This window comes from Erythrolamprus reginae, chromosome 3 (assembly GCF_031021105.1).
Source record: "Erythrolamprus reginae isolate rEryReg1 chromosome 3, rEryReg1.hap1, whole genome shotgun sequence".
NCBI classification, from domain to species: Eukaryota; Metazoa; Chordata; class Lepidosauria; order Squamata; family Dipsadidae; genus Erythrolamprus; species Erythrolamprus reginae.
The window spans coordinates 240202964-240230170 of NC_091952.1; the positions used below are offsets into that span (position 1 = coordinate 240202964).

At 40.2% G+C, this 27207-nt stretch overlaps 1 protein-coding gene across 2 annotated transcripts in view; it reads left to right on the plus strand.

Annotated features, from left to right (window-relative positions):
• Positions 1–27207, plus strand: part of COL14A1 (collagen type XIV alpha 1 chain) — a 166383-nt gene that overhangs the window by 47688 nt on the left and 91488 nt on the right. For both annotated transcript variants that reach the window (XM_070748242.1, XM_070748243.1), the window contains 10 exons: positions 90–219; positions 4437–4576; positions 10400–10526; positions 13020–13159; positions 14986–15118; positions 16974–17045; positions 18021–18163; positions 24076–24205; positions 24326–24448; positions 26004–26153. In XM_070748242.1, coding sequence (XP_070604343.1) covers positions 90–219; positions 4437–4576; positions 10400–10526; positions 13020–13159; positions 14986–15118; positions 16974–17045; positions 18021–18163; positions 24076–24205; positions 24326–24448; positions 26004–26153 — 1288 coding nt within the window. The remainder of the gene's footprint in view (positions 1–89; positions 220–4436; positions 4577–10399; positions 10527–13019; positions 13160–14985; positions 15119–16973; positions 17046–18020; positions 18164–24075; positions 24206–24325; positions 24449–26003; positions 26154–27207) is intronic.

The following is a 27207-nucleotide window of genomic DNA, read 5'->3' on the forward strand; positions in this document are numbered from 1 at the left end:
GCTGAGATTGTAAACCACCCAGGAAGTGTTGTAAAAGACTGTGGAGCAATATATAAGTGTATCTGTTATTGCTGTTGCTATTTTTATAGATGAAAATTGGAGTGAGCGCCACACAGGTTGAACTTGAGGGTCTGCTACCAAACACAGATTATACGGTCACTGTTTATGCGATGTTTGGAGAAGAAGCCAGTGATCCTCTTACAGGACAAGAAACAACATGTAAGTGGTTTTTATGTGTTCCTACTAATCCCAGGAGTAAATTTTGGAAAGGCTTTCTGAGACTGAAAAATAATACCTTTAAACTTTAGTAGAATGGTAATCGCTAGAGTCATGATGACGAACCTATAGAAACATAGAAGACTGATGGCAGAAAAAGACCTCGTGGTCCATCTAGTCTGCCCTTATACTATTTCCTGTATTTTATCTTAGGATGGATATATGTTTATCCCAGGCATGTTTAAATTCAGTTACTGTGGATTTACCAACCACGTCTGCTGGAAGTTTGTCCCAAGCATCTACTACTCTTTAAGTAAAATAATATTTTCTCATCTTTCCCCCAACTAATCTCAGATTGTGCCACTTGTTCTTGTGTTCACTTTCATATTAAAAAGACTTCCCTCCTGAACCAAATTTAACCCTTTAACATATTTAAATGTCTGATTATTATAAATTATGTATAGAAAGTGACTTCAGTGGACTATTCATGCTCAGAGTTTTGAAGTACCAACAGTAGTTTTTTTTAGTTTCTTGAAGATTATGTTCTTTAAAATATCTCCCTTCCTTCCCACCTAAAATAAATGTGAGATAATATCTTATTTTATTTATTTATTCATTTTTAGAAAATATCTTTATTAACTATATGCATTAAAAATAAAACAGAGAAATATAAATATAATACACGACATATCAATCATATATGTTGTATTATGACAGAAGTAGAAGAGAGAAGGAAGAAAGAGAGAGAGAGAATAGAAAAGATATACTGGTAGCAGAACGTTAAGGGAAAGAAAAAAGAAAAGTGGGATTGAGAAAGAAATGAGAAAAGGATAGCATGCTGGCTATCTAGTTGGCACTTCCGTAATATACGACCTCTAATATCTATTTTAATTCCATTGAATTTGAACTGCAGCCTGGTTTGTTTTTTACATCCCAATCTTTAATGTTTTAAAGGTTAATATTATTTTTCATATCTTGATACCTAATCAAGAGTTGTTAGATTCCAGATTCTAGAATTCTCAGATAACTGAGTGGGAATTCTGGAGGGGCAGCCTAACACAAGATGGGTACGATTTCTCTAAAATATGTATACTCATATAATTCTTCATGCTGTGCTCCAGTGGGAAAAAAAAGTTGCTGTATTTTCTTTTCATTGCTTTTTTTTTGTTTGATATAATGCTATGAAAGGATCCAAACTTTCCATATTAAAATATTTCATAGCTTAAGCATACAACATGTGTTCATATTTCAGTACCCTTTCAAAAAATAATTTATAACAGTTTTGGAAAACTCTGTTCAAGAGTGATTCGAGTTTTTCCACATTGGCTAGGTTTCCTTTAATTCAAATTGTCATGCACTCACTGTTTCTCCACACGTAGATTCATATTGTGAGAACTGAATTTCATACTTGCCTTGTAAAGAACTGAGTGCATGAATCTAATAGAAGTCAAATTCTAATCCAGGAAATGTGATATCTGCAGATACCTTTTTCATCCCCAGATGTTTTTACTTTCTGATACAGTGGTACCTCTACTTAAGAACCTAATTAGTTCCATGAGCAGGTTCTTAAATAGAAAAGTTTGTAAGTGGAAGCAATTAGGAATCAATGTAAAAGCAAATAATGCGTGCAAACCCATTAGGAAAGAAATAAAAGTTCGGAATTTGGGTGGGAGGAGGAGGAGGAAGAAGAGGAGGAGGAGGACAGTCACTGCTAAAGGAAGAAGGTAAGGTGAGATGAATAAAAAAAATCCCAAACTTTAAGGCTCAAAAAAAAAAGAGGGACTCTGAGGCAGCGAGGAGGAACACGCGCCTCCCATACACTTGGCGCGAGGCTGCCTCCCATACACTGCGCCAGAGAAAGAAACCCAGGGGGAATGGCAGGAAACTGGCCGGGCCTTCGTGCCACTCTGAAATTTTCTAGGAATTTTTTCCGGGATCAGGTTCTTAAGTAGAAAATGGTTCTTAAGAAGAGACAAAAAAATCTCGAACACCCAATTTTTATCTAGAAAAGTTCTTAAGTAGAGGAGTTATTAGGTAGAGGTACCACTGTACTGAAATGTTTTGTGACATCTGGGATAGGAGAGTTTACCTTTTGGTGTTTATTAATGTAGATTGGGATGTTAAATTGGCCACCAAATTGATCTTCATGGAAACAGAAGATAGTGTTAGCATGGAGAAGGAAGATAGATTTTGAATGGATTCCAGTCTCCAGGGGGAAAAAAAATAAGAATGAGGAAGAAGTGAGCCTCCCCTCTGCTATTTCATGGAAAGCAGGAGATGGGGGAATTTGGAAGGAGTTGAGATAATCCAATGTTGGGAAAAATTGGGGGTGGAGAATAAGGAGAATAAGGTATAAGGATATACGATAGTTCCAAGTAGAGCTCTTGAAATATCCAAGAAGTTCTCAATGTTTCTGTATGTAACTATCTCAGCCTCTTCCCAAGCCAGATGTGTTAGGCAGGCTGTATTGTTAGAATTACCTACCCGTAGCAAAATTTACAACTCTGAATTTTGGAGACCAACAGCTTTCGAAGGTACTTGAAGGCCAAAAGTGGATAAACTGCAGGATAAACAAGAGTACAACACAGGGTAAAAAGAAAACAATATTGGAACTAAATTGTATTTCAGAAATTCTATTTGCACAAGACAAAAAATGTTCAAGTTCTACTATTTAGAGCAGGGGTCTCCTTGGCAACTTTAAGACTTGTAGATTTTAACTTTGGGGGCAGGCGGAGCCATATCTGCTGGCTCACGAACTATTGCCCTAGCTCAGCTCCAACATGCATGTGTGTGCCGGCCAACTGATTTTTGGCTTGTACAGAGGCTCTGGGAGGGTGTTTTTGGCTTCCAGAGAGCCTCCAGTGGGAGAGGGCATTTTTACCCTCCCCTGGCTCCAGGGAAGCCTTTGGAGCCTGGGGAGGGTGAAACACGAGCCTACTGGGCCCACCAGAAGTTGGGAAACAGACTGTTTATGGCCTCCAGGGGGTGGGGGAAGGTGTTTTTGCCTTCCCCAGACATTGAATTATGGGTGTGGGCACTCACACATGCATGATAGCGCGCACACATGCTTTTTCAGCACCCGAGGAAAAAAAGGTTCGCCAATGGAAACTGCAGTTTAATGTTTCCAAATGTAAAATAATGCACTTGGGGAAAAGGAATCCTCAATCTGATTATTGCATTGGCAGTTCTGTGTTAGCAAAAACTTCAGAAGAAAAGGATTTAGGGGTAGTGATTTCTGACAGTCTCAAAATGGGTGAACAGTGCAGTCAGGCGGTAGGGAAAGCAAGTAGGATGCTTGGCTGCATAGCTAGAGGTATAACAAGCAGGAAGAGGGAGATTATGATCCCGCTATATAGAGTGCTGGTGAGACCACATTTGGAATACTGTGTTCATTTCTGGAGACCTCACCTACAAAAAGATATTGACAAAATTGAACGGGTCCAAAGACGGGCTACAAGAATGGTGGAAGGTCTTAAGCATAAAACGTATCAGGAAAGACTTAATGAACTCAATCTGTATACTCTGGAGGACAGAAGGAAAAGGGGGGACATGATCGAAACATTTAAATATGTTAAAGGGTTAAATAAGGAGGGAAGTGTTTTTAATAGGAAAGTGAACACAAGAACAAGGGGACACAATCTGAAGTTAGTTGGGGGAAAGATCAAAAGCAACATGAGAAAATATTATTTTACTGAAAGAGTCGTAGATCCTTGGAAGAAACTTCCAGCAGACGTGGTAGATAAATCCACAGTAACTGAATTTAAACATGCCTGGGATAAACATATATCCATCCTAAGATAAAATACAGAAAATAGTATAAAGGCAGACTAGATGGACCATGAGGTCTTTTTCTGCCGTCAGACTTCTATGTTTTTATGTTTCTATCACTGGCCTACAGCATTGTAGGAGATGGCTTCTGACATTGGAATTATTTTTTTCCAATGGATTCTGCTGAGGCTAATTCACAGGTTCACTGTAAAGGGACTTCTAGCATATTTACACAAGTGACAAACTATGTAAGTCGACCCATACATGTTGCAAAATCCCACCAGTGTGAATTTTCTTGAGCGAGGGCTCTGCATTGAATATGACCAGATTTTGTATCAGCCCCATAGAGTTGCATGAAGATTAATGTAATCTGGAAGCCATATGTCACAATAGGTCAACTGACTGAAAGACAAAGTTATCATTTATAACACTGATTCGTTTCCATTTTCAAGTGCCTTTAAGTCCACCAAGAAATTTGAAGTTTTCAAATGTGGATCACAGCTCAGCCAAAATAACATGGGAGCCAGCTTCCCCAATGGTCAAAGGCTATCGCATTATGTACGTTAAGACAGATGGGACCGAAACCAATGAGGTAAGCAGATTTTAAAAAGAATAAACTGGTAGAACTGAAAAACAGAACTATTATGTAAAACCAATATTTTTCCACAGTCTGCCAATATAATGGCAGTTAGATTAACTTCTTTGGTTAAGAACAGTTATCAAAATGGGGTAAATGGGTCCATCTCAAAGGTTTGAGAAATCATTTGTAGCCTCCTCCTCAATGATATTTGAACTCCCTATATAAATACAGTGCTACCTCTACTTAAGAACTTAATTTGTTCCGTGACCAGGTTCTTAAGTAGAAAAGTTTGTAAGTAAGTAAGTAAGTAAGTAAGTAAGTAAGTAAGTAAGTAAGTAAGTAAGTAAGTAAGTAAGTAAGTAAGTAAGTAAGTATTATTTATTTATTCATTCATTCATTCATTCATTCATTCATTCATTTATTTATTATGGCGCCCCTCTCCGTAGACTCGGGGCGGCTAACAACAATGATAAAAACAGCATGTAAAAATCCAATCCAATACTAAAATAACTAAAAAAAAAAACTTATTATAAAAACCAAACATACATACAGACAGACATACCATGCGTAAATTGTAAAGGCCTAGGGGGAAAGAATATCTCAGTTCCCCCATGCCTGACGACAGAGGTGAGTTTTAAGAAGTTTACGAAAGGCGAGGAGGGTGGGGGCAATTCTAATCTCTGGGGGGAGTTGGTTCCAAAGGGCCGGGGCCACCACAGAGAAAGCTCTTCCCCTGTGTCCCGCCAAATGACATTGTTTAGTTGACGGGACCCAGAGAAGGCCCACTCTGTGGGACCTAACTGGTCATTGGGATTCATGCAGCCGAAGGCGGTCCCTGAGATAATCTGGTCCGGTGCCATGAAGGGCTTTATAGGTCATAACCAACACTTTGAATTGTGACCGGAAACTGATCGGCAACCAATGCAGACTGTGGAGTGTTGGTGTAACATGGGCATACTTAGAGAAGCCCATGATTGCTCTCGCAGCTGCATTCTGCACGATCTGAAGTTTCCGAACACTTTTCAAAGGTAGCCCCATGTAGAGAGCATTGCAGTAGTCGAGCCTCGAGGTGATGAGGGCAAGTAGAAACAATCTTTCCCATAGGAATCAATGTAAAAGCAAATAATGCATGCAAACCCATTAGGAAAGAAATAAAAGCTCGGAATTTAGGTGAGAGGAGGAGTGTGGGCATGGTCAGTGTGTGACACATCTGGCTTGAGGGCCATGAGTTTGACAGCCGTGCTGTTTTTCAATGTTGCTCAGCCTTGGCAACTCTAAGGTTGGTGGACTTCAAGGCTGGCTGGGGAATTCTGGGAGTTGAAGCCCACCCATCCTTAGGTTGCTGAGGCTGCACAGCACTTACCCAAGGCAGTCTTCACTGCCGTCATTTCTGAGAACACTCCATCCGTGCAAACTCCTCTTCCCAAAACTGATATAGATCTACATCTTTTTCAATAAGCATTTCTTTATAACCCTTGGCACACATCCTTCCATTCCCTGCTTGTCTGGCTCACTCCTTCCCCTGGCAAGAAATTGGCTGAGGCTTTCCAGAATTTCGACATGACACAGCTTGTAAAGAATCTTTGTAGCTGTAACAAGACGCAACAGGCTTGCTGCCCCTGTTCTTAGGCCCTTGTGGGTTTAAACGTGATGCCTTTTCCTCTGGCCATTTTCATGGTATAACAAGAGGCCTATTTTATGCTTCCGATGCTTTGTGCCAGGCATGAGTTGTTTATTGAGAGTTTCAGCATTTCTGTTTTTTGGAAAGATGGCTTTCTAAAAATAAAAAAGAAAGAAAGAAAAACAAGATTTTTTTTCTAGCTCTCAACCTATCTAATAACTGTAGCGGCTGGTTCTCCCAGCCTACATGAAGCAGGAAATGTAACTAGAGCGGAAGTCTTCAAATTTGGCAACTTTAAGACTTGTGGACTTCAACTCCCAGAATTCTCCAGCCAGCATAGCTGACTGGAGAATTCTGGGAGTTGAAGTCCACAAGTCTTAAAGTTGCCAAGTTTGGGTACCCCGGAACTAGAGAGTCTTGAATTGCAAGCTTGAGGCCACTGGACTAGGGGAATAAGATCTCTGTTTGGCCTATCCAGAACATTAGACGGTACCTACGGGACCGTATTCTACCTCATGCATCCCAGCGACCGGTTAGGTGTCACAGAGTTGGTCTTCTCCGGGTCCCATCGGCCAGACAATGTCATCTGGCTCAGCCTAGGGGAAGCGCCTTCTCTGTGGTGGCCCCAGCCCTCTGGAACGTACCGCCCCCTCCCTCCTGGTCTTTCATAAAGCTATGAAGACCCACCTCTGCCAGCGGGCATGCAGTCCGTGAGCGATGGAATTGTCTCCAGCCAATATTATAAATCATTGAATTGGATGAATGTGGATGATTGTACATGGGGGTTTAGGAATTTTGCGACGTTTCGGTGAAATCACATTCACCATCATCAGGCTGAAGTTCCAAGCTTCGTGTTGTTGTAAAATGGAATGTTTGCAACTGTCATTTCTTCCTAGTATATAGTGTGGGGGTGGAGATGTGGTTTGAATGTAGCAAATAGATTGGGTGATTATGTTTTGGTGATCTGATTGGTTGGTGTAATCATAATTATTAGAAGGATTGACATGGTGATTTTTATGAAGTGTTTTTTGTTTAAGGCTGGTTTTCAAATTTCAAAATTCCAAAATCATAATTATTAGAAGGATTGACATGGTGATTTTTATGAAGTGTTTTTTTTGTTTAAGGCTGGTTTCCAAATTTCTGGTAGGCGGGACGTGTCATCTCTTTTATTTATGCAAAGGGGGCTCCTCTCAATTTCTATGGCTTCCAGAGCAATTTTCTATATAAATTCTCAGAACAATCTACATACATATACCCATGAAAATTTACGAAAACACACACACACACACACACACACACACACATATATATATATATTAAATGATTAGATTTCTTCACATATATTGTCTGCATTTACAATGTTGTACGCCTCCCTGAGTCACTTCGAGAAGGGCGGCATAGGAGATAGATAGATAGATAGATAGATAGATAGATAGATAGATAGATAGATGGATAGATAAAATTAAAAATAAAATAAAATAAAATAAAATAAAATAAAATAAAATAAAATAAAATAAAATAAATAAAATAAAATAAAATAAAATAAAATAAAAAAATAAAATAAAATAAAATAAAATAAAAAAATAAAATAAAATAAAATAAAATAATAAAATAAAATAAAATAAAATAAAATAAAATAAAATAAAATAAAATAAAATAAAATAAAATAAATAAAATAAATAAAATAAATAAAATAAAATAATAATAATAAAAAATAAAATAAATAAAATAAATTATAAAAATCCAGGAATGTCACCCTCAAAAAACAACCAATGCATATCCCCCCCCTACAGTCCATTTTAACTTGCAGCCATTTCCCCCCCACTCATCAGCTGAAGCAGATAGATAGGATAACCCATTTTAAAGAAAATTGAGGAACAGCTGTTTGGCTCATAAATAGAACTATTCCTTTGGGGCACTTTTAAAACAAGACAAAAATAACAAACATATGTCCTGGGGTTGTTCTGTTTATTTATTTTTTTTCCTCAGTTCATTAGGCTGACTGATGGTCTCTGACATCATGGTCCTTTTTAAATAAGTGGGCCAAGGGTAATTGTGTCATGCTGATATCATCGCCCACTCAATTAACTTTAGGGCTAATCCACATGGTCTGGTTGCCCTAATGACAGCATGAACCACCAATCAGTTTGGGTGTAGTGGATGATGTCATCCTTAGCCCATCCCATGGCTGTTGGGAAGATGACTGCCATCTGAGTTTCCTCAGAAATAGGGTGGCTAGTATAAACAGTCCAGTCCAGTTCACTTGTGGCACTTATTATCTATTATGTCTTATTATCTATTATCTATTCATGCCTTTTAAAGAAATTCCTTCCTTCCTTCCTTCCTGTTTCTTTCTTTCTTTCTTTCTTTTTTTCTTTCTCTATGCCGCCCTTCTCCTGAGAATCAGGGCAGCTCACAAGTAAATACAAAACATGTAAGAAATCTAATATTAAAATACACTAAAAACCTCAATACTAAAAACACACAATTTAAATTCTAAAACCCCAATATATTTAAAAAACCGATTATTCACATTCATCCTATCATTCAGTCATAGGCCGGGGTAGATGTTAAAATTTTTTAAGGCCTCATGGAAGACTGGGAGGGTGGGGGCAGTACGAATTTCCAGGGGGGGCAGAGTTGATTCCAAAGGCCGGGGCCACCACAGAGAAGGATCTTTCCCTAGGTCCTGCCAGACGGCATTGCCTAGTTGACGGGACCTGGAGAAGGCCAACCCTGTGGGACCTGACCGGCTGCTGGGATGCGTGAGGCAGGAGACGGTCCTGTGGCCCAGCGCTGGATGTAGTAGCCTAGAGGAGAAGATGCTCACTACCCACTTGGTAGGCTGAGGGTTCAATCCTAGGTAGCAGCAGATATTTGTTTCCCAGGTCACACAGGAAAAAAAACCCCCATCTGCTGTGAACTCTGTGTAGACATCAGGAAGGGCATCTGGTCTGTAAATGCTCAGCTGTTCAGCAGAGTCATCCCTTTCTTTTCTTTTCTTTTTTTGGATGAAATTGACAAGTTCAGCCAAGTTTGCCCTTCTAGCAGTGGCATTCATTGGAGTGTGAGCATATGCAATATGGTGGATAAGGTATCACAATCCAAGCCATAACGTATTTATGATGGTGGTGGTGTGGTGTCCCAAGGTCATGTGATCAAACACCCTTACCAATCTTTTGACAAGCAAAGTCAACGAGGAAGCCAGGTCCCCTTAACAACCATGTTTCTAACTTAACAGCTGCAGTGATCCAACTATTAACAATTGTTCTGTCGGGCTCTCTGGTAGAATCCTCCCAAAAATTCACAGGAAAAATCAGTACAAAAAAAGTCAAAGTCAGTAAAGCAGTCACGAAACACAATGATCAGATAATCCTCCACAATGGCCAAACCCACAGGCTGCTATTTATAGCAGCCTCACTAATTACCACAGCCCCACCCAACCACAGGTGGCCTCATTTTCTTTGATAATAATCTCTCAGTTGTTGTTGCCTATGCATCGCTCTCTGCATGCGTGGCTATATCATTAACTCTTGTTCCGAATCCAAGGAGGAGCTAGATAATTGATCTCCTTCTGAGCTGTCTGCCACACTCTCCTCCTCCCTCTCACTCATGTCTTCTTGGTCAGAGGAACCTTCATCACCAGATTCCACTGGGGGCAAAACAGGCCTGCAGCATGTGGATGTCTCCCCCACATCCACAGTCCTTGGGGCAGGAGCTGGGCCAGAGCTAACCACAACAAACAACTATGGCAATAATGGTCGCTAAATGGGGTGAAACTCACTTAACAACTGAAATTTCAGTTGTTGCTTAACAACTGAAATTTCTTGCTTAACAACTGTCTTGCTTAACAACTGAAATTTCAGGTTTCTTAGCTGGGGTTGTAAATCGAGGGCTAACCGTAGTGATTTACTCTGCTTCCAACCATCCCTGGATGAAGAATCTGTCGGCACCTGCCCCCTATTCTCTGCCCCTCCTTTCCATTTAGCTAAAGGGGAGCAAACAGATTGTTCCTTTCTGTAAGATGGGGCACTTGCCAAGACACTGATTGATGCCGCCTGGGGTCTCTAACCTGGGTTTTTTTTTTCACCTGTGAAGAAGTCTCTGGGTAAATAAGCCTCTTTTCTATTCTTGACTTAGCTACGGATTTTTCATCCTCACGTAGATACGGATTTGTAACCCCTTTTCTCATTCCTGTCGCCTCTGTGATGCAGGAAGAAGTTGATCAAGTGTCAGCACATGTTTTGAAGAGTTTGACGTCTCTTACTGAATACACTGTAGCCGTTTTCTCCCTCTATAGTGAGGGTCAGTCTGAGCCACTCACGGGCAGCTTTAGCACAAGTAAGTCTTGCTGCGTGTCTACGGAGATTTTCTATCGTCCAGGGCATAGTTGTCCCAAAAGTGCTTTTCAAAAAGGCAACTGGATTTTCGGGCGGGGGGGGGGGGAGGTTCCCCCCATCAAAACATTTATTTATTATTGTTTTGTGTTTTGTGTGTGTTTTGTGCTTTGTGCTTTGTGCGTTTTGTTTTGTTTTGTTTTGTTTATTCAACTTCTATGCTGCCCAATCACAAAGGACTCAGGGCAGCTTGCAACAATATAAAATACAAAAAACAATTAAACAGAAGTCAAATATATAATCTAACAATAAAACCTAGATTAAAACCCATAAGGAACTAAATAGTCAGCATACATACATAGCATTCATACAATTTGGGCATGATAATTGTTAATTCATGGCCCCCAGGTCTGCCGGCAATGCTAGGTCTTCCTGGCCTTACAGAAAGCCATTAGGGTGAGAGCAGTACAGACCTTTGGGGGGGGGAAGTTGATTCCATAGAGCCGGGGCAGCTACAGAGAAGACCCTCCCCTGCGGCCCCGCCAACCTGCATTGTTTGGTTGATGGGACCTGGAGGAGGCCAACTCTGTGTGCTCTTATAGGTCTCTGGGAGGTATGCGGCAAGAGACGGTCCCAGAAATAGTCTGGCCATTTTTCTTCTCATCCAAGAAGCTTCTTCTGTTCTGACTTGCATGGGGTGGAATGGAAGGAGCTGTATCCTTTGCAGTCATCTGGTCATTAGCACCCCGAACTTTGGTCATTCATTCACTGAGAATCATGGAGGCCACTTTGGAATTTATCTGTTCCTCAGGCAATAGCGGGTTGCACCTGGTACGGCTGGGATCGGGGTTCCGGTAGCAGAAATTGAAATGCGCAAAAGTCTCCATGTCCCCAACGGGCATGCCCATGCGCCCTCATGAGATTTGCCTTCTGTCCATGCACGGCAAGCAAAACCTCACACAAAGATTCTCTTGTGCATGAGATTTCACCAATTTTTAACTTTTTTTGCTTCTGCACATTCGCGGAAGCAAAGAAATTGCCAAAAACCGGCAAAATCACACGTTTGTGAGCATTCTCACATGAGATTTCGCTCGCTGCACATGTGCAAAAGCCAGATCTCAGGCCAATAGGCATGCGCTCACCTGCCGGACACATGCGCACTTGCAACGCTACCAGAGAGTGTACCGGTAGTGGCCAGTAAGTGCAATGCCCACCTGTCTTCAGGGTCACCCGAATCAGAGTGCTGATGGATATGGGACTTTCTTGGGACTGCCAAGCAGGGGTGGGCTGCTGCCCGGACAGGGGGGGAATGCAGTAGGGTAGCGAAAATGGAGCTCCACCCCACAGCACCCAATTTGCACTGAAAGATGTTGAAAGAAAATGCAGGGCATCTTGCATAAGCCACGCCCACAGTGTGGTAGTAAACATTTTGGTAGCCCTTCACTACTGCTAAGTCTTTTTTGAAAGTAATCTAGTTATAATCCCAATATTCTTCTACTCTTTTGGATGGAACAATTTGGTTTTATTCATATTTTCCTAAGAAAATGAGTTTATAGTTCTCAATTTATACACTTTATTTATTTATTTTATTTATTTTGTCATACAAATATAGTATTGTATTGTAGTATGTTTAACATAATATCAGTATAAAGTAGAGATAGAAAAGATAAAAAAGACATTAGGACAGGAAAGGTAGGCAGACCTCTTAGAAAAGGGGAGAGGTCTATTGTAGATAATGTAAGCTTGGAAGCCTTAGATTATATTATTGAAAACAAATGAAGATGAAAACATGGCCCCTCTTCAGAGAGGGACGGCATACAAATCTAATAAATAATAATAATAATAATAATAATAATAATAATAATAATAATAATTATTATTATTATTAATATCTTGGTTAAAGTTGGGTTGCTGCAAGAAGAAAAAGACATTTGAATATAGCTTGAAGTCAAGTTATGGTGTGCCAATTCCCTGAACAAATTGTGTAGAGGCAGCCAAACACCTCGCGATTTCTTCACATAGATATTACTTTCTGATCGCAGAGGCTTTTTAAAAAGAAAAAAAATTGCAAACATAACTTGATTAATTTTTAGAACTCTTAAGCATCTCGCACAGCCCACTTAACAACCATCTTGCATAGCAATGGAAATTTTGGAAATTGAGGATGATATAAAGAGGTCATTGTTTCATGAACATTGTTTTTAGCTCAGCAATATATACAGTTATAATTGGCCAATCAGTTAAACTTTTAAAAATACTATACAAAGTTTACTGCATCTCTTTAGATTCCACAGAGTTGGAAGCAATTTCAGATATCATGTTTGTTTGGTTGTTTGTTTGGTATTTATTTCATTTTATCTATTTATTTGTTTGTTTGTTTGCTTGCTTGCTTGTTTGATTCATTGATTTCTATGCCACCCTTCTCACAAAGAGGAACAAAGTTAACATAACAAAATTCCAAAGAATCCTTCTGGGTTTTTCCCCCTTTATCTTGCAGCGAAAGTTCCATCACCTGAATTTTTGGAAATTATCGAAGTATCTACTGAGAGTTTAACAGTGAGCTGGAAGCCACCATCCTCTGATGTGGCTCTTTACCGTCTAGCATGGATCCCATTGACTGGCGAAGAAGCTGATGAGGTAATGGTGTACTGGGCCTTCACACGCTTTTGGTTATAGCAAGCTGAATGGCTGGTGACGGACTGTGGTTTGTGCATTTTGAGGAGCCATGGTGTCAGTAGTTGGGAAGATAAAATAGATGAGTCAGTCCTCCCAGTTCAGACCAGATTGCCGAAACTATTAGTGACCCCCTGGTGATGTGAAAATGGCATCATGGATCCGTTTTTCGGGCAGTGCTTGTAATCTTTTTTGGGGAGTATTTGGTGGAATTTTACATCTTTGGACAACTTCTTTCTGGCACAGTGGTTAGAGTGCAGCACTGCAGGCTACTTCAGCTAATTGCTAGCTGTGGTTCAACAGTTCAAATCTCACCACCGGCTCAAGGTTGACTCAGCCTTCCATTCTTTTGAGGTGGTTAAAATGAGATTGTTGGGGGCAATATGCTGATTCTGTAAACCGCTTAGAGTTGCCCAGCTGGCTTTTATGCCTAAAGTGGGACTAGAACTCATGGTCTCCTCGAGATTGGCCCAAAAGTCATCCAGCTGGCATTCATGCTTAAGGAGGGACTAGAACTCACAACCTCCCGTTTTGTTGTGTGGGATCTCAACAACTGGCCCAAATTGCTTGCTCATTCTATTCAAAAATTAATCTGCCTGGGTCCTTATGAAGCCAAAACAGTGCCAAGAAAAATTCTTTGAGGAAAATGCCTCAAGATATATTTGCACATGTATTTGTATCTTCCCCGAGATACTGTATGTCTGGCTCCCACCATATTGCTTTTCCAAAAAGCCCCCAAAACATAACTTTCCAGTGGTCATGGGGACAATGAATAAAACGGGAGCTGATTGAGTGGCTGATTTTATTGAGCTGTTGCTCCTCTGGGCTTATGGATGGATTTTTGAAAAATAGATTTTAAACTAATGTAGAAAATTTAAAAAAAAATTCTGGAATCACCATCAGGATGTGTGAATTGGGCAGCTGTAGGAACATGTTTAATAAATAAATAATAAATAAGCACAAATTCAGGGAGTCAACTACTAAATGAAAAATCAACAGGCTTAATGGGCATTAAATGCAGATCAAATGGACTGGACTGGAATGGAATGGAATGGAATGGAATGGAATGGAATAGAATAGAATAGAATAGAATAGAATTCTTTATTGGCCAAGTGTGATTGGACACACAAGGAATTACATATACTCTAAGTGTAAATAAAAGAAAATATACACTTGTCAAGAATCATGCAGTACAACACTTAATGATTGTCATAGGGTACAAATCAGCAATCAGGAAACAATCAATATTAATATAAATCATAAGGATATAAGCAACAAGTTACAGTCATACAGTCATAAGTGGGAGGAGATGGATAATTGGAATGATGAGAAGACTAATAGTAATAGTAATGCAGACTTAGTGAATAGTTTGACAGTGGTTAGGGAATTATTTGTTTAGCAAAGTAAGGGTATTCAGGAAAAAAACCTGTTCTTGTGTCTAATTGTCTTGGCGTACAGTGCTCTATAGCATTGTTTGGAGGGTAGGAGTGGAAACCATTTATGTCCAGGATGTGAATTGTTAGGAGTCAGTAAATATTTTGATGGCCCTCTTTTTATTATTATAATATATATGATTATATATATTATATATATAAATATATAATTAGTTCTTCAAGTGATGTGAAGAATATTTATCAATGTGTCTGGAATGTGGGAAAATGATTGATTGATTGATTGGATTTATATGCTGCTCCTGTCCGAGGAAATGAGTTAGGTATCCCTGGGCAGGTTCCAAAAGAAATGCAACTCAACTCTCTGCCTTCTAAATCCCCCATTCTATCTGTTTTCAGATCATCTTAAGTGGAGATGTGGACACCTACGAGATCGAAGGCTTGCTACCCAATATGGAATACGAGGTGTCCTTGCTGGCTCTCTTCGATGATGAAAGTGAAAGTGATGTTATTGCCGTACTTGGGAGCACACGTAAGATGGGAAATACTGTGGTTATCCTTCCTATATAGCCGCCCCGAGTTTGCGGAGAGGGGCGGCATATAAATCCAATAAACCTAAACCTATAATATTTCTCAGTTTGCACTTTACCTTTAAAAAGCCAATGTTCCAAGGAATTTGGTACCTTTGTTTTCTTTACCTGAAGTCCCGATGTACAGAACAAGTGTCTTATGCTCATTTGGCTACTGAAATTTAATCTACTTCATTTGAAGGTATGTTTCATGGCTGATTGGGGGTTCCTGGATGTTGACGTAACCTGTCTTCATGGGGCCCAGGTTGAAAAACACCAGTCTAGACATTCAGAAGAGATGCTGAGTTGAAATTTGATCTGAGGGGTCATTGGTGAGCTCTGAGCTTGCTTCTTTCTTATAGACCAGTGATGGCGAACCTATGGCACGGGTACCACAGGTGGCACATGGAGCCATATCTGTTGGCACTCAAGCAGTTGCCCTAGCTCAGCTCCAACGTGCATGTGTGTGCCAGCCAGCTGATTTTTGGCTCATACAGACATTCTGGGAAGACGTTTTTGGGTTCCAGGGAGTCTCCAGAGGGATGGGGGAGGGAGTCCGTGTGAACCATAATAAATCATTTCTGGAGGTGATGGATTAAAAGAGAGAATTTGCTTTCAAACGAGGTTTCTTTTTATTATAAAAGTAGAAAAATAAACATATGCCATAGGAGGCAAATAAAATGCGTCTTCACATCATGGCAGCTAACAAAGAACAGAACAATATAATATGGAGAATCTCAGGAGGGCGGATGTGATGCATATATGACGTGGCAGGATTTTACATCACAATAGGTGGAGTTAATAAAACACACACATAGTTAACTATTTAATTACTGAATAACTCTGAATGTCTCTGGGGCTGTCAATACTCAGCATGACATCCCTTCTTTGGCAGTCCCAGAGACATCTTATGTCGATGTGCCGTGAACGCGATCCAACATATTCAGTTCCAGATATGAACGTAACTGAAACATTATCCTCCATAATAACAATTGGCTTCATGGGATCGCCCTAGCTCCAGGGAAGCCTTTGGAGCCTGGGCAGGGCAAAACACGAGCCTACTGTTCCCACCAGAAGTTGGGAAACAGTCCGTTTCCAGCCTCCAGAGGGCCTCCAGGGGGCTGGGGGAGCTATTTTTTGCACACACACCCCCCCAGGCATTGAATTATGAGTGTATGTGATAACACACACCTATGCTCTTTCGGCATAGGAGGAAAAAAAGGTTCGCCATCACTGTTATAGATGCTTCATTACCTAAACTAGATATTATCATCATCAGTGCTAGTCTGATGGTATGGAAAAACTAGAATAATACCTACTTTAGATGGTAGTCTGATCACTAGCACTGGTACTAGTTTGGAACACTCATGTCAATACTGAGCTACAAATATTCTCCTTTACTAGTGAAATTTGATAACCTTGGAAACAATTCAACCTTCCCCTCCTAGTATAGCTCTATCCAGTTTTCTTTTAAAACTCTGCCAGTTAATCCAGATTTTGCTTTAATTTTGGTTCAACCTGTTTTTATTTTCTCCAGTCACAATTTTCTACATCAAAGGAGCATATAGACAAGCCTATATAAGAAATATAAACCCGTGTTTCCCAAAGAATAAGACAGGGTCTTATTTTGTTTTGCCCCAAAATATGGCCTTGGCCTTATTATCGGGGGGGGGGGGGGTTGTTATTATTTTGGGGGTGCAGTAGCCTGATTGGTCTTATTATGGGGACATGTATATTTTTCAGGGAAACACAGTATTAGCTGTTATTAGTATGAAAATTTGTCTGAAAACATGCTTGTCTGTTGCTTTTTCCTCCCAGTTGAAATACTAACTACTGAAGTAACTACTATTACTACAGAAACTACTACTACTACTCAGCCTACAACAGCAGGTACAAAATATATTTAAAAAAATGAACACGTATATAAGTCAAGAGGGGATTAGTTGACATTACTTAGAGCAAGAGGTTACAATGACTCGGCAGTCAAACATGCCAGACTTGGTTTGAGATCCTAGTATCACACGATGGGGTGAGCTCCCATTCCTTGCCCCAGTTCCTGCCCAACTAACAGTTCGAAAGCATGCAAATGCAAGTAGGTAAATAGGTACCACTTAAGAGCCTAGGTGGTGCAGTGATTAGAATGCAGTACTGCAATCTGCAGTTCAGCAGTTTGAATCTCATCAGGCTCAAGGTTGACTCAGTCTTTCATCCTTCTGAGAATAGTAAAATGAGGAGCCAGATTTTTGGGGACAATATGTGGACTCTATAAACCCCTTGGGGGATTTGTAAAGCATTGTGAAGTAGTATATAAGTCTAAGTGAGACTTAGAGCCGGGGTAGCAGAGTGGTTAGAGTGCAGCATTACAGGCTACTTCAGCTAACTATTAGTTGTAGTTCAGCAGTTCAAATCTCAACACTGGCTCAAGGTGGACTCATCTTCCATCCTTTCAAGGTGGGTAAAATGAGGACCCAGATTGTTGGGGGCAATATGCTGATTCTGCAAACCGCTTAGAGAGGGCTGTAAAAGCACTATGAAGCAGTATATAAGCCTAAATGCTATTGCTAAGTGCTGTTGCTACCACTTCAGTTGAAAACTGACAGAATTCACTCACCATATGCAGGCCACATGACTATGGAACAGTCTTTGCAAACAGAGATGAGCACCACCCTCCACCTTTGGATACAACTGGACAGGGAAAACTTTTAACTTTACTCTGAGCAAAGATGCAATTTTTTGTATTCTTGGGATGGTGGTGTTTTATAATTTGCTGTAAAATAGTTAACTGAGTGGGGAAGAAATGATAGCACCCTTTGATATCCGGACTGGATTCTTCCAAAGATTGAAAGCTGTTTCTCGTTCTTGTAGTCTTTCGGACAGGAATAAAAAATCTCATGGTCGAAGATGAAACTACCTCAAGTTTGAGTGTCAAATGGGACATTACGGACCTCAGTGTTTCCCAGTTCAAGGTGACATACATGAAGGCTGACGGTGGTCATGGGGAGGAAACGGTAAGGATGATGATCTGAAAGATAATGGTTTTGAAAGCTCAGCTTGGAATTTTAAAGATTTATTTGTCACTTGGAGTCAAAGGGAACATTCTCCACTTGAGAAGTATCAATTACCTACATAATGTAAGCCTCAGTTTGCTATTGTTTACTTATTTGTATAAAATATTATATATTGTATTATTGTAGTTATTTTTGTTGTGAGCCACTCTGGGTCTGGGGAGGAGGGCGGCATAGAAATCAAATAGATAGATAGATAGATAGATAGGTAGGTAGGTAGGTAGGTAGGTAGGAAGGTAGGAAGGTAGGTAGGTAGGTAGGTAGGTAGACAGATAGATGGATGGATGGATGGATAGATGGTTGGATAGATGGATAGATAGATATTCCACCAATATCCAATGCATTTTGCAATTTCATAAGTCTAAATAGGACCCTGAGCTTACAATTTAAAACCAATAGAAATACTATAAGTTACTCCTCAATTTATGACTCTAATTGGGACCAGAGTTTTCATTGCTAAGTTAGAAGGTTGTTAAGTGGACCACACCTGGTTTTACAACCTTTTTTTGCCATGTTGAACAAATTACTGCAGTCGTTAAGTGAATTTAGCAGTCATTAACTGAATCTGACTTCACCCTTTGACTTTGCTTATAGGAAGCTACTCTGGAAGGTCACAAATGAGAAGCACATGACCTTGAGATGCCGCAACCATTGTAAATACATGCTAGTTGCCAAGTGCTCAAGTCTGATCACATGGGTGTGGAGATGCTGCAACGGTCATAGGCGTGGGAGAATTTGCTTCATGGTTCTCCAAATGAAAAATCTTGCACTTGCAGTCCACTTGAAAATGAGTGGACTTCAACTCCCAGAATTCCCAGTTTGCAATCCCATTGTGACCAAATAAATGAGATTGCATAACATTATGCCTACTAATTCTGGGTTGTTTAGGGGTGAGGATTAATGGGTTAAACCCAAACCTCATCTGAAAAACAGAGGAATTTGTTTTGAAATAGGGATAGGGAGGATAGAAAAAAATGTTAGTGGCTTAGAGGAGAAATCATTATGAACGAAGAGTCCAGACTGCTTTCATCTGTTGATTTAATACTTTGCAAATGGTTGCTATCCACCTTGAGAATCTCTCTGATGGAGACATGAAATAAATAGATGAAAGCATTTCAGGCAGCTGGGCATGAGAAAGCTGGACGGAAATTACAATGAGGAACAAGGGCTCAAAGATTTACAGATACTACGGGCCATAAAATGATTTGGATTCTGGCCAAGCTGTTGATTCAAACTTCTCAGCCTGCCGTTTCTGTCATACAGCAGCTTCACTGATCCTTCACTTATTTTCTGGACACAATTCAAAAAGGTTACCCATGTGAAGCCCTCTTACAACTACTTGAAAGAAGCATTGTTTCATCACAACCTGCCTGGTTTTACAATCTAGGAGAGAGGCCTTTTTCTCAGCTCCACCTCTATTATTTGATGCCAACAAGAAAAGTTGAATTTTTTTGGTGGCTGATCCAAATATTTAGATTTTGGCCTAGGACAGTGATGGCGAACCTATGGCACAGGTGCCACAGGTGGCACGCGGAGCCATATCTGCTGGCACATGAGCTGTTGCCCTACCTCTGGAGGTATTGAATTATGGGTGGGCAATAGCTTGTGCCCACACTCTTTTGGCGCTCAAGGAAAATAATAATAATAATAATAATAATAATAATAATAATAATAATAATAATAATAATTTATTAGATTTGTATGCTGCCGCTCTCCGAAGACTCGGGGCGGCTCACAACAATGATAAAAACAATATTATAGTAGCACAAATCTAATAATAAAAGAAATACCTAAAACACTGTCATATTAAAACCAAACAACACATACATACCAAACATAAATTATAAGGAGCCTGGGGGAAAGATGTCTCAAATCCCCCATGCCTGGTGGTATAGGTGGGTCTTGAGTAGTTTACAAAAGACAAGGAGGGTGGGGGCAGTTCTAATCTCCTGGGGATGTTGAGTCCAGAGGGCTGGGGCCACCACAGAGAAGGCTCTTCCCCTGGGGCCCGCCAGACGACATTGTTTAGTCGACGGGACCTGGAGAAGGCCAACTCTGTGGGACCTTATCGGTCGCTGGGATTCATGCGGTAGCAGGTGGTTCCAGAGGTACTCTGGTCCAATGCCATGTAGGGCTTTAAAGGTCATAACCAACCCTTTGAATTGTGACTGGAAATTGATCGGCAGCCAATGCAGGCCACAGAGTGTTGCAGACGCGTGGGCTAATCTGGGAAGCCCCACAATGGCTCTCACGGCTGCATTCTGCATGATCTGAAGTTTCCGAACACTTTTCAAAGGTAGCCCCATGTAGAGAGCGTTGCAGTAATCAAACCTCGAGGTGATGAGCAGCCCTTCACTGGGAGGGATGTGTTACATTCACTGCTCAGAAAATAAGTAATGACCTTTAAAGCCCTACATGGCATTGGGCCAGAATACATCCGGAACCACCTTCTACAGCACGAATCCCAGTGGCCAATAAGGTCCCACAGAGTTGGCCTTCTCCGGGTCCCGTCGACCAAACAATGCCATTTGGCGGGGCCCAGGGGAAGAGCCTTCTCTGTGGCGTCCCCGGCCCTCTGGAATCATCTCCCCCTGGAGATTAGAACAGCCCCACCCTCCTTGTCTTTCGCAAATTACTCAAGACTCGTCTTTGTCGCCAGGCATGGGGGAGTTAGGATATTCCTTCCCCTAGGCCATTACAAGTTATGTATGGTATGTTTGTGTGTATGTTTGGTTTTTATAATAAGGGTTTTTAATTGTTGTATTAAATTGAATTGTTACATGTTTTTTTTTATCATTGTTGTTAGCCGCCCCGAGTCTGCGGAGAGGGGCGGCATACAAATCCAATAAATAATAATAATAATAATAATAATAATAATAACTAATGGAAATAAATGAATTGGGACCGGTATGCTAAATACATGTTGACATATCTGCTCAAAATCATGAAAGTCTTTGAAAGTCAGACATTTCTTTGCTACTTTTCCTGTGAATTTTCACCCATTTTGTAATAGGATTTCTGTAGTTTTTCTTCCCTTCCTTGGGTTTTTTTTTGCTTTCCTTCTTATCATCCAACTTTCCGACTTTCTCTTTTCTTCTCCTGCATAGCTATTTCTACTTTCCTTTCTACATCCTTTCTATTTCTTCTTCCATTTTGTGTTTCGGTTGGTTAAAGGAAGGGGAACATATTGCGGGTGCTTGTTTATGAGTTTCTTTGTACAAGAGCAATTTGTGTATGCTGCGAGTGGGAATGATTTCATATAAATGATTTTTATAGTTTTTTATACTAAGAATGCAGTATTGAAGGCTAACTCGGCTCACTGCCAGTAGTTTAATCCTCACCGGCTCAAGGTTGACTTTCATCCTTCAGACCCAGAATGTTGGGGGCAATATGTTGACTCTGTAAACTGCTTAGAGAGGGCTGTAAAGCACTGTGAAATGGTATATAAGTGGTATATAACTCAAAACCCACCTATGTTGCCAGGCATGGGGTAACTGAGTTGCCTCTAGGCTATGCTAAGTCTATGGTAGAATTGTGTATGGTCTGTCTGTGTTGTATGGTTTTAATAATGGGTTTTAATGTGTTTTTTAATATATTGGATTTGTGATATTGTATTTTGTTGTGAGCCACTCAAATAATGATACTGATACTGATACTGATACTGATACTGATACTGATACTGATAATTTATTTATTTATTTATTTATTTATTTATTTATTTATTTATTTATTTATTTATTTATTTATTTATTTATTTATTTATTTATTTATTTATTTATTTATTTATTTATTTATTTATTTATTTATTTATTTATTTATTATTTGGATTTGTATGCCGCCCCTCTCCGAAGACTCGGGGCGGCTCACAACAAGTGAAAAAACAATCCAATACATAATCCAATTAATTAAAATATTTCAAAAATTTAAAAAACCCCATATACTAACATACACACACACAAGCATACCATGTATAAATTCAACGTGCCCAAGGGGAGATGTTTAGTTTCCCCATGCCTGACGGCAAAGGTGGGTTTTGAGGAGTTTACGGAAGGCAGGAAGAGTAGGGGCAGTTCTGATCTCCGGGGGGAGTTGGTTCCAGAGAGTCGGTGCCACCACAGAGAAGGCTCACAACCGACATTGTTTAGTTGACGGGACCCGGAGGAGGCCCACTCTGTGGGACCTAATCGGTTGCTGGGATTCGTGCGGCAGAAGGCGGTCTCGGAGATATTCTGGTCCGATGCCATGAAGGGCTTTAAAGGTCATAACCAACACTTTGAATTGTGACCGGAAACTGATCGGCAGCCAGTGCAGACTGTGGAGTGATGGTGAAACATGGGCATACCTGGGTAAGCCCATGACTGCTCTCGCAGCTGCATTCTGCATGATCTGAAGTTTCCGAACACTTTTCAAAGGTAGCCCCATGTAGAGAGCATTACAGTAGTCGAACCTCGAGGTGATGAGGGCATGAGTGACTGTGAGCAGTGAGTCCCGGTCCAGATAGGGCCGCAACTGGTGCACCAGGCGAACCTGGGCAAACGCCCCCCTCGCCACAGCTGAGAGATGTTGTTCTAATTTGAGCTGTGGATCGAGGAGGACGCCCAAGTTGCGGACCCTCTCTGAGGGGGTCAATAATTCCCCCCCCAGGGTAATGGACGGACAGATGGGATTGTCCTTGGGAGGCAAAACCCACAGCCACTCCATCTTATCCGGGTTGAGCTTGAGTCTGTTGACACCCATCCAAGCCCCAACAGCCTCCAGGCACTGGCACATCACTTCCGCTAATGATAATGATAATGATAATGATAATGATAATGATAATGATAATGATAATGATAATGATAATGATAATGATAATGATAATGATAATGATAATGATAATGATATAAGTCTAAGTGCTAATTCTAAGTTCCATTGCTATATGTGCAGTGGAGAATCAATTTGGTTTTTAAAGGTAGTCCTGGACTTACAACCACAATTGGGACCAAAATCCTGGTCCTAAGTCATTGCAGTCATAAGTTGAGACACCACATGACCAGACCCAACTTTTTCTACCAGTTTTTGTCTGCAATGGCCTCCTGCAACCCTCCCAAGCTCTATTTTTTCTGGCAGAGGCACCACAGGTTCGGTCCTTCATTATTCCCAAGGTGGCCCTGCAGGCCAGAACTAAGCACCCCGCAAGCCATGGGCCTTGAGTTTGACACCCCTGTTCTAAATCTTTACCTAGATAAATTCTTCTAGAGAAAATCTTAACTATCTCATTACCTATATATGACGGGTGGCACATAAGTCTAATAAGTAAATAAACTTCGGAAGTTATGGCATACCAAGTTCTAAACAACTCACATATAACAAAATATGTATGCGTTCTCTGCATATTTTTTGTTTTTCATTACAATCAAGCCTAAAAGACAACATACTTTATTTATTTTATTTTATTTATTTATTTTATTTATTGGATTTGTATGCCGCCCCTCTCCGCAGACTCGGGGCGGCTAACAACAGTGATAAAAAACAGCATGTAACAATCCAATACTAACAACTAAAAAACCCCTTATTATAAAACCAAACATACCTACAAACATACTGTGCGTAAATAGTAAGGCCTAGGGGGAAAGAATATCTCAGTTTTAAGAAGCTTATGAAAGGCAATGAGGGTGGGGGCAATTCTAATCTCTGGGGGGAGTTGGTTCCAAAGGGCCGGGGCCGCCACAGAGAAAGCTCTTCCCCTGGTTCCCGCCAAACGAAGGCGGTCCCTGAGATAATTTGGTCTGGTGCCATGAAGGGCTTTATAGGTCATAACCAACAGTTATGACCATGCAGTTGTAATATTTGTTTTAAATGTTTCTTCCATCCAGGTTACTGTCCCTGCGAATCGAAACAATTTGCTTCTTCAGCCTTTGGTCTCAGACACTGAATACAAAATTATGGTCACCCCAATCTATTCTGATGGGGAAGGAGTCAGTTTGTCCGCCCCAGGAAAAACTTGTGAGTGCAAAGTTGTAAAAGGCTCAAATATAAACAACTGCTTGTGTTTAATTTAGTTGTTTCTCTGAGATGTTTTGAGAAAAATTATAACTTATAATGTGCTTTTTTTAACCCACTTAGTGCCTCTTTCTCCTCCACGAAATCTAAAAGTCTCTGATGAATGGTACAACCGATTAAGGATTAGCTGGGATGCACCTCGATCCCCCACAATGGGATATAGGATTGTATATAAACCTGTGAATAGTGAGTGCTTGAAATACTTGCCTGTCTGCTTCATTTAAACATTGTGTAGCTAAGTTATACTTTGTGTCAATAATGTTCCTTCCTAAGTTATTATTCTCTACACAGATAAGATATAAGATACATTTTCTTCTTGTAATGGGGGAAAAAGCTGCTGTATATTTGAGGATGTGGAAAACAATTGAAAGGGAAAACAATAATTTATTAAATTTGTATACCGCCTAATGTTCAATGATTCTGGCAACCCACAACAGTCCAACATATTAAATGAAAGGTTAACAATGAGTATTGATGTACGAACTGAAGTTATGATAGAAATGTGATGTTTTTCTGTTTTTGGTTTAAACATGTAGAATTGTAAGATGTTGTATCTATAATCTCTTTTTTTGTGTTTTTTCTATGTATTGCTTTTGTTTTTCTACATGTCAATTTGTTTTTTTAATATTATTTATAATTTTTTAAATAATAAATAAATAAAACAAAACTCACAAGCATGATTAAACAAAGAGTTTCCCTCACCCTCAGCAAAAGCTTGAGAGAAGAGTCAGTTTTTTACAGCTTTCCTAAACACAGAAATCTGAAAGAAATTTTTCTCTTTTTTCCTGAGTTCAGAGATTTGAGTGTGTAAAATAAACAATTTTTGTGAATAAACATGAAAGAGATAGTTTGTTGTAATGGTTAAGAGAAACCAGGAGGCCGTGAGTTCTAGTATTGTCTTAAGCATGAAAATTTCTGAGTGACTTTGGGCAGGAGACTGTGAGTTCTAGTTCTGTTTTAGGGCATAAAGCCAGCTGGATAACTTTGGGCTGATCACCATGAGATTGTGAGTTCTAGTCCTGCTTTGGACATGGAAGCCAGCTGGGTGATCTTGGTCCTGTCATTACACCCTCATAGGGTGGGAAAATAGGAGGAGGAAGGTGGATTGTAAGTTCATTGCCTTGAGTTATTTATAAAGCAATAAAGGTAGGATAACAGTACAATAAATATTAAACAAGCAAGCACATAAAAACATAATGTATATCATATTTATATATCAAATATTGTGTCATTGTTGGCCTCTTGCTAGGTATTGTTGCTTTCAAATTAAGGTTCACTTTTGTGGATCAGAAAGTACCATATTTTTCAGAGTATAAGACGCACCATAGTATAAGACACATCTTAGTTTGGGTGGAGGAAAATAGGGGGGGCAATGATCTACCAGTATTCATCTGGCTAGCATCTGGTCAGCTTCAGCACTTAATTTTATTCCATGGTTAGTGGTGGAAAAAAAATCTTCTGAGGGAGCAGCAATACAAATAAGCCTGCAAAGACTTAGGGCTGGAAAAAAAACTTCTTCAGAGCAGCAATGAAAAAATCCTTGTTAGGGCTGGGGAAAAAAGTTTTTTTTGAGGGGGGGAAGAAGCTACAGAGTATAAGACACATCCAAATTTTCAGCCTCTTTTAATGGGGAAAAAGATATGTCTTATACTCTAATGGAACTTCCCTTTTACCGAAATGCAGTGTTATGGGGTTGGTGAGAAACCATGTTCATCAAGTCCGTCTCTCTTGTTTCTTTCAGTTTCTGGACCAGCACTTGAAACCTTTGTGGGTGATGACGTCAACACTATCCTTATCTTGAATTTGCTTAGTGGAACAGAGTATAATGTTAAAGTATTTGCTTCTTACACAGTTGGATTTAGTGAAGCCTTAACAGGTGTTGCCAAAACATGTAAGAACCTTGGGGTTTTTTGGAATCCCTTTTTCCACGGATCATATTTCATGGATTACTTTAGCATTTGTTTAAGTTTAAGTTTAAGTTTAAGTTTAAGTTTAAGTTTAAGTTTAATTGGATTTGTATGTCGCCCCTCTCCGAGGACTATGGGCGGCTCACAGCATATACAAAGAGACAGTAGTAAATCAATCCAATTAATATACATAAAAACAATCCTTAAAAATTCTAATTTTAAAAACTTCCGTTAACATTCATTCAACAAATCATACAAAAAACATTCGTTGGTCAGAGGGAAGATCTAGTAACCTCAGGCCTGGCAACAAAGATGAGTTTTTAACAAGGAGGGTGAGGGCAGTGCGAATCTCCGGGGGGAGCTCATTCCAAAAGGCCGGGGCCCCCACAGAGAAGGCTCTTCTCCTAGGTCCCGCCAGCCGACATTGTTTGGTCAATAAGAACCTAAGGAGACCAACTCTGTGGGGCCTCACCGGTTCCTGGGATTCGTGCAGCAGAAGGCGGCCTTGGAGATAATCTGGTCCTATGCCATATAGGGATTTATAGGTGATAACCAACACTTTGAATTGTGTCCGGAAACAGAATGTGTTCTTCTCACATATTTCACAGGAAAATAAAACATTTATGAAATTCTCATAGCTTGAGTCTGATGTTTGAGTGACCCGGTGACCAAGAGTGACCAAAAATAAAGAGTGACCAAAAAAGAGTGACCAGGTGACCAAAAATATTAACCAATGGAACAACTTCCCACCAGAAATCATGGAGGTTTTTAAGAAGAGGTTAGACAGTCGTTTATCTGAAATAGTATAGGATTTCCTGCTTGAGCAGGGGGCTGGACTAGAAGACCTCCAAGGTCCCTTCCAGCTTTATTTTGATTCTGATCAAGAGGGTGGTTGTGTGGGGTTCTTCTCTACAACCCTGTCTAGCAGTCCACAACATTCTAGGTTTCTCACAATTTAGAGATGAAGACATTTCTCCTGCAGATTCTTTTAAAACAGGAGGTGAGGACAGCAAGGGAGTCTTTGGAATGATGGAAAGA